Source organism: Dipodomys ordii, unplaced genomic scaffold, assembly GCF_000151885.1.
Source record: "Dipodomys ordii isolate 6190 unplaced genomic scaffold, Dord_2.0 Scaffold3, whole genome shotgun sequence".
Taxonomy (NCBI): domain Eukaryota; kingdom Metazoa; phylum Chordata; class Mammalia; order Rodentia; family Heteromyidae; genus Dipodomys; species Dipodomys ordii.
The window spans coordinates 6,981,891-6,990,305 of NW_012267219.1; the positions used below are offsets into that span (position 1 = coordinate 6,981,891).

Below are 8,415 nucleotides of genomic sequence, written 5' to 3' on the forward strand. Positions count from 1 at the left end.
CTGTCCCTCAGCTCTTCAGCTCAAGGCTAGCGCTCTACCACTTGAGCCACAGTGCCACTGCTAGTTTTCTGGTGATTAACTTGAGATAAGGGTCTCACAGATTTTCCTGCTCAGGCTGACTTTGAAAACAATCCTCAGATCTCAGCCTCCTGTGTAGCTAGGATTACAGGGATGAGCCACCAGTGGCCAGCTTATAAGTGATTCTTATTTCACTCCTTTTTTATATCTGACCTTTTCAATTGCTCTCAGCAAAATTGCATTGTGTTGATAATGCAAAGCTGCATTAATGAAAGACTTACATTCATAAATGTCATCCCTTATTTCCTTTGTCTCTGCTCATCCAAACCCTGACTCTCAATTCTCCTTTTTTTAGGGATGATACATTTTCAGACACTCTGAGCCAAAAAGCAGACAGTGAGGCCAGTAGTGGGGCAGTCACTGAAGACAAGTCTTCATCTAAGGATATGAACTCCCCAACAGATCGTCATTCTGATAGTTATTTAGCCAGGTAAGTGAAGTCTGCCAATCAGACTCCTAGCCCTGTTCTTTTCCAGGAACCGTGAGAAGCCACCATCCCCTCAACCTCGCACTGTTACCCAGGGTGATGAGCTCTCCTATTTCTCTTTCTATGGATGTCTAGACAAAGAAAAAGAGGAGAACCACCCCCTCCAGGGAGACGTCCTGGCAGGACCAGTGATGGCCATTGTCCCCTTCATCCCCCGCATACTCTTTCCAACTCTTCAGTTGACCTGGGGTCCCCAAACCTAGCCAGTCACCCCCGAGGCCTGCTGCAGAACCGTGGCCTCAACAATGATAGCCCTGAGAGGAGGCGTCGGCCGGGCCACGGCAGCCTGACCAACATCAGCCGGCAGGACTCTCTCAAGAAGATCGACAGCCCTCCCATCCGGAGGTCCACGTCATCAGGACAATACTCAGGCTTCAGTGACCACAAGCCGCTGGACCCAGAGTCAATTGCTCAGGTACAATGCTTTTCTTGGAATATTACATTTAAATCCCTGGATATGAGGGTAGAAAAATGGAAGATTTATGCTCCATAGCTGTGTTTTTAATATAATCAACCTAACCAGACAGAAAAGAAATGGCTCATTTCTTTTCGGAGAGACTGGGGTTTTGAACCCAGGGTTGTGTACTTGCTACATGGGTTCATTACCACTTGAGCAATGCCTCCAATCCAAAATAACTAATTCTTTAAGGCCTGGTTGTCTCATCTGAAGAGACCAGTATTGATTTAAACAGCAATATGACAGGAAGACAGCAGGTAGGAAATTCAAACCTGGCATTGGAAAACAGCCAGGAAAATATGGGAAAAGAAGAAGAGAGGGGCTGGGAAGGTGGATTAGTGGTAGAGTGCTTGCCTAGCATGCATGAAGCCCTTGGTTCAACTTCTCAGAACCACATAAACAGAAAAGGCCAGAAGTGGCGCTGTGGCTCTAGTGGTAGAGCACTTGCCTTGAGCTGAAGAGCTGAGGGACAGCGCCCAGGCCCAGTGTTCAGGCCCCATGACCAGACCAAAAAATAAATAAATAGACAGAGTAAATTAAGTGCAACACTATGAATGAATTACCATTTTGCCTCCTGGATTTTTCTTTTTTTATAGCACAGGATATCAGAAAATACATTTATAAATAGTGACAAAGAAGGTATATAGATTTAAGGATTTGGCAATAGAGTAATCAAAAGCATCCTTCACGCCGGGCACTGGTGGCTCACACCTGTAATCCTAACTACTCAGGAGGCTGAGATCATGGGGTAGCAGTTGAAGCCTGCCAGGCAGGAAAATTTGTGAGACTCTAATCTCCAATTTCTACCAAAAAGCTAAGAATAGAGTGGTTCCAGTGGTAGAGGATCAGTCTTGAACAAAAAAGCTAAGGGACAGTGACCTGAGTTCAAATACCAGCACACACACACACACACACACACACACACACATACATACACATACACACACACACAAAGAAAAAAATTTCCATTTTTCAGCTATCACTGAAACTTAAAAACTACCTAAACAGCTCAAAAAAGAATATGAATGAGAAGACCAGCACCAGTAGCTCACCCCTGTAATACTAGATACTCAGGAGGGCGAGATCTGAGGATTGCAGTTCAAAGCCAGCCCGGGCAGGAAAGTCCATGAGACTCTTATCTCCAATTAACCTCCAGAAAACCAGAAGTGGTGCTGTTGTTCAAGTGGTAGAGTGCTTGCCTTGGGCTGCAGATCTGAGGGACCCTATGACCAACAGAAGAAAAAAAAAAAAGAAAAGAAAAGAAAATGAATGAGAAATTAAGGAAAATATTAAAACTGATTCCTCTTAATAAAAAATACCAAAAGAAACCTGTCCTGATATGACATTTTCCCAAGCTATTTTGAGTATTCTAATGAAAGAGAATTTTTTAGGGTAAATTAAATTTTGTGATGAGTTTGGTGTCATTTTTTAAGAAATAAATGAATTTTAAGTGCAATTCCTTAGTTAAAAAATAAATAAGGCCTTTGACCTTTTGAGTTCTTTTTGTTTACAATGCTATGCAAAGCCCTTTGAGACATATTTAGAGCCAGTGATATTTGATTATAGGTGAATTTAATGATTTGAGGAATCCATAACATCATATGCTCATAATAAGCAGGTGGAACTTGATTTAGGTTAAAGAAAAAGAGATTCAGGAGCTCCAGAGTAGGAAGGAATAAGAAGGGTTTTTTTTTAATCCTTTTGAATCAGGAAATCCCTTTTTCTTTCTTCACATTTTTTTAAAATTTTGTTGTAAAGGTGATGACTATGTTACAGTTACATCAGTAAGGTCATGAGTACATTTTTTTTTGGTTTTGGTTTTGGTTTTTTTTTGGGTCCGGTCGTGGGGCCTGAACTCTAGGCCTGGGCGCTGTCCCTCAGCTCTTCAGCTCAAAGCTAGTGCTCTACCACTTGAGCCACAGCGCCACTTCTGGCTTTTTTCTTATGTGGTGCTGAGGAATCGAACCCAGGGCCTCGAGCATGCAAGGCTAGTGGTCTACCACTGAGCCACCTTCCCAGCCCGAGTACATTTTTTTTTGAATAGTGTTATCCCCTCCCTCACTGTTATATTGGTTCATTCTTTGTCCCACTGTTTCTATGATTCCCTTTCCCTTTCTGTCTTGTATATAAGGAAATCCCTTTCTTATAAATCATAAAAGCTAAAACTTGGTCCAAGCATGGTTAGTGTATTCCTGTACTCCTAGCTACTCCAGAGGATGATATTGGGAGGATCATGATTCAAGACTAGCCTGGCAAAAAGTTAGTAAGACTTTATCTCAACTAATCAGTATGGTGACTCATACCTTTCATCTCTGTTATATAGTAGAAGGACCATGGTACAAGGCCAACTCCAAGCAAAGATTTGTAAGACCCTATCTGAAAAATAACCTTAATAAAACCCAAAAGGTTGGGAATGGCATGACTCAGTGGTAGAGCATTTGCCTAGCAAACACAAACAAGGCTCTGAGTTTAAATATGAGTACCACAAAATTTTAAAAAGGAAGGAAGGAAGGAACGAACGAAGGAAGGAAGGAAAGAAAGAAAGGAAGGAAAAAGGAAGAAAGAAAGAAAATTCAACCAATTCTACATATTCTGGGGCAAATTCTCTTGAAATTTTCATATTTTGGGGGCACATATGAAAATAATCACTGGTAAAATGATATCACCATCACAAAATGTGCTTTGTTCTTCTTTATCTTTCCATCTCTAGTCTTCAGATTTTCCCATGAGAATGAATGTGTTCACATCGTGTATTCACATCATGTGTTCACTGATTGAATGACTGCCTCTTCTATAACAGTCATTTCCCTGGGAGCAGAATTTTGGAGAACTCCTAAGGCTCCTTCAAAGGCTAGTTAGTGCTCTAAAATTATTTGTTGAGTAGATGAAACCTAATTTTTCATTCCTATTTATAGTTATTCCTTGAATAAATATATTATTATTAGGATGTGATATTCAAATAAATATATTTATTCTAATTTTTAAAAATTAGTTTAATTTGTATATTCATTTTGACCTGTTGAGACACGTTCTCACTATGTAGCCCCGCCATCTTGTAGCTCAAATGCTCCCACCTTGTACTGTAATTGCAGGCAGATACTATCACTCCAGCACGTCCGCATATGAATTTAAGTTAGCCTTTACTATAAGTTGAAATAGAATCCTATATGAATAAGTCAGCATGCCACGTAGAGACTACCAAAAGTTGACTTGGTATCTTAGAATGACCACTATTTGATGTATGGTTCCATGAGCCATGGCATCTTGAGCTCCAGAACATTTTGAGTCAAGCTAATTGCACGAGCTGGCATTATGTTTATCTTCTCCTCTATAGACTATTAAGTTCAAATATTCATACTCTTGGTTGGCCTGTCTGCTCTGAAATGAAATATATGGGTTTCTATATAGTGGTCTTATCACTCCACTCTCTTTCTGATTATTTTCCAATAGGATATTGAAGAGACAATGAACACTGCTTTGAATGAACTCCGTGAACTAGAGAGACAGAGTACGGCAAAACATGCCCCCGATGTGGTGCTGGATACCTTGGAACAAGTGAAAAACTCTCCCACCCCAGCCAGTTCCACGGAATCTCTCAGCCCTTTGCACAGCGTTGCCCTCAGGAGCTCAGAGCCTCAGATTCGACGCAGCACCAGCTCCTCCAGTGACACCATGAGTACTTTCAAGCCAATGGTGGCACCCAGAATGGGTGTGCAGCTGAAGCCCCCAGCCCTTAGGCCGAAACCAGCTGTGCTTCCAAAAACAAACCCTACCATAGGACCTACTCCACCTTCACAGGGTCCAACAGACAAGTCTTGCACCATGTAAAAAACCTGTAAGGTCATTAGGGGAGGTGGCTTAAAAGAGAAAACGGATTAGTGACAAAAGTCAAAGATCTGTAACTTTCCTTAGTTCTGTGCTTATGATAACTGGAGATCTTTTGGCTTTTCTATGTTGTCGAATGTAATGTCTGAGACTAGTTAAAATTAACACAGGCATTTTGTAAATTTTTTTAAGTAACTGGACATATGTCATTTTAAAGACAATTAGAATCACTTAGACTTACTTGAAAACTCCAATGCTGCACCACTTGTCATGAAGGTAACATTGCTCCCTGCATTCTGCACTGCTCCATATTTAGTGTAGTCCAAGTGAGTCTCCTAAAAGCAGGAGAATCCAAGTTCCAGGTTGGTAACATGGGGAAACAAGCTGGAAGGTGATCCTGCATCATTTGGTAGCTGATAGTGAGTACCTGCTCCCACGCAAGCCAAGGTCCAATTCCTGCTAGACTTGCCATTGGCACAAGGAGATGATCCAGTGGGACCAAGGTTTGGATAGATTGAAAGACGGCCTCCTCCCTAACAGTCATTTCCCTGGGTCCAGGTTAAACCTGTTGGGAGGGGTTAGAAATTCACAGTTGTTGCTTGAACTGAACTTGGGGAAGGAGAGAATGGCACTGTCTCCAAAGCTATTGATGTTACCCTCTCCATGAGGTCCTAAAAGTTTCCAAACCCATCCACTGCATTTGCAAACTCCTATAATGATCTGTTCTTCAATAACTGCCTAGGGACAAAAACACAATATTCCTAAATCCCTGGGCTCTCCTCTGTGGCACTAAAGAAAGCAAACAGGATGTGAATCCTAGAATCACTATATTCTTCTCTAGCTAAATTATCTTGCTTCATTCAGGCCACAAAGGCCTGATGATCCTAAATTTAAAATCCCAACTCCTCTCTCCCTTTCTCTCTTTGAGCCAATCCATACTGGCTATGGTACTTGAATAAGAGGAGGCCAGACCATCATGGGAAGATTACCTCATGGTCCCAGGAATTCCCTCCCAGTGTCACACGTCAGAACCATGATTTTTTCATTTCGTGTTAGTGTCTGGTCTTGTTTTGTCTGTTTTGTTGTTTGCTTGTTTTTTCTTCTTTGATTGAAGTCTCTAATTTAGTCAGTTGAGCTCAGATAGGGACCTTCTTTTTTTTTTTTTTTTTTACCCTCTTAGTACATAGATAGGTTTGGTTTTTCTTTCGCCCATATTTTTGCCATATTTATTTCTTCTCAATCTTAAAAGAATGTGGAATTTTTTGTCTCGTTTTGTTTTTTGTCTCATTTTGGTGCTGGGGATTAAAAGTAGGGCCTCCTGTATGTGAAGCACACTTTCTACCACTGAGCTACACAGCCACCTCTCCAAAAATTATTCTGAATACAGTTATTTTCACTAAGGTACAAATCACCAGTGTCTGATATCTGCACATCTATGATCATTTCAGCTGCACTGTCACTGAACTTCCCCATGAAGAAAAATGGATGCCTCAGCACAAATCCCTTTGACCACCGTGGATTACCTTCTAGGTTTAAACTGGCAGCCTACCTAAAAGTTGGTGCCCTGTGGGCTTTAATTCAGCAGCCCATTGGTGAATGCATCACGCAGAAAAGAATCCGAATTTATGCTAAAATCAAGATTATTACTTTGATCTCTACCTCAGTTTTCCAGCCTAGACATTCTATTGAACAAAGAGATTAATGAAATAATATTTCCTCTGGTTCTTGGTCAGCCTAATTTGAAAAATGGATTGAATGGTGGTTTGGATTCTCTCCGTCCCCTTCCCCCCTCCCCCAAGGATGTCCAGGTATGGTAAAGTTTTCAGAACCATTCTTGTTGCGCATTTTGAAATAGTGGTCACGGAGACTCCACCAGGACTGAGTTTTCAATAGCACTGAACCTTTTAAACAAGCCTCTCCAAGGTTCTGTGGAAGTTGAAACTTTCCTAAATAATCCCCCAGGTGGTTAAAATAATAACAATAATGAGGATTCCTCTTTCATGGGAACATCGGATATTAAGAGAAGGCGCAAGAAAGACAAAGGTGTTTTGAATTTGTTTTTAAATGACTTCACCTGCTTTCATGTTCGCTTTTTTGGATCTTACTTTCTCAAGCTTATTCCATCAGACATCTCTCTGGCAATCCTCCTCAGGGTTTCTTCCCTTTGGTATGTCCATCTATGCCTCTCTGCCCCTTACATCAGGACTCTGCTACCTTTGGATGATGGAGAACATGCTGCTGAAGATCCTTGGAGCTTCCACGGCTGTGTCTTCTTTCAGGACACAACTCCTACTGGATTTCCTTTGTTCCCTATCTACCTGTCTCCATCATTTCTTCCTATAGTATTTTTACCTCCAAGCATTTTTCCCCTCTCAATTGTACATGGAGGCTGTGACCTTCAAGTGAATCCTCACCTATTCTTCCATTGTTTAGCAATCATCTAGTGAATTTACAGAGGTAAGATGGACACTCCATCAATGATCTAGATATCCTGTGAAGCTTGTTCCAAGCTGCCAGCAGCAGCTACACAGGTTCTTCTGGCACATGACCTTTCTTAGGACCACAAGTACAGCAAGAAGAGGAAAGGCACAAGGAAGAGAGTGAGGAAGAAGAATGAGCTCTGGAGATGTTACTCCTTCCTGGTTCAAGGGTCTTTGCAGTGTTCTTGGTGGTTTAGGGAGAGAATCATTTTAATGATGGTAAACTATGGTTCTAGAAAGATTGCCCAACTCCCCCTACATTGGCATATGTGTTTATAGCTAATGGAACTGTATGTTCGCACCTGTCACTGACATAGAGTACCAGATCAGCTTTTGGTTTGGATTGGGGGGCTTGAGGAGTAGATTGTTAGGGCAGAGAGTAAGGTACTTAATGCATGTTTCCTGGAGTGTTTTATAAACTCTTTCCAACTGCTAAGTGGCACTTTTTTTAAGTTATCTTTTTATTATCTTTAGTTATACAAGGGAGTTATAGGTGGCACTTTTTAGAGCACCATGGTCTTCAGTGTCAACACCACTCTTCCACAGCTTTACATGTTTTGGAGAAACTTTTAATGCCCCTGGAGACTTCCAGAGAGTAATTTACCAAAGTCCCACTTAACCTACCACACTGAGAATAAACAAGTATCGATGAATATAGAGTTCCAAGGGTCAAATTGTGTCCTTCAGGAGTTTTCTGTGTATTTTTTTTCCATTCCTAAAATTGATTTATAATCTAATTATAAGAAAGAAGTGCTGGGCACGCCTGTAATCCTAGCTGCTCAGGAGGCTGAGATCTGAGGATCATGTTTCAAAGCCAGCAGGAAAGTAAGGGAAATTCTTATCTCCAATAGACCACCAGAAAACCGGAAGTGGCACTGTTGCTCAAGTGGTAGAGCACTATCCTTGAGCTGAAGAACTAAGGGACAGCGCCCAGGCCCAGAGTTCAAGCCCCATGACCAACAAAAAAAAAAAAAGGAAAAAGAAAGAAAAAGAAATGATAGGTTGGTAGTGCTATCCTTAGCATTTAGAAATAACATAGCTTCTCAAATCTATGAGTCGAAGAAACCATAATCTATTCATTAGAGTCT

General features: G+C 41.3%; 1 protein-coding gene across 2 annotated transcripts in view; it reads left to right on the plus strand.

Moving 5' to 3' along the window:
• Srgap1 (SLIT-ROBO Rho GTPase activating protein 1) overlaps positions 1-5,037 on the plus strand; it is a 233,201-nt gene extending 228,164 nt beyond the window's left edge. For both annotated transcript variants that reach the window (XM_013023272.1, XM_013023263.1), the window contains exons 20-22: positions 374-508; positions 641-980; positions 4,473-5,037. In XM_013023272.1, coding sequence (XP_012878726.1) covers positions 374-508; positions 641-980; positions 4,473-4,850 — 853 coding nt within the window. In that variant the 3' untranslated portion in view covers positions 4,851-5,037. The remainder of the gene's footprint in view (positions 1-373; positions 509-640; positions 981-4,472) is intronic.
• Positions 5,038-8,415: the final 3,378 nt, after the last annotated feature.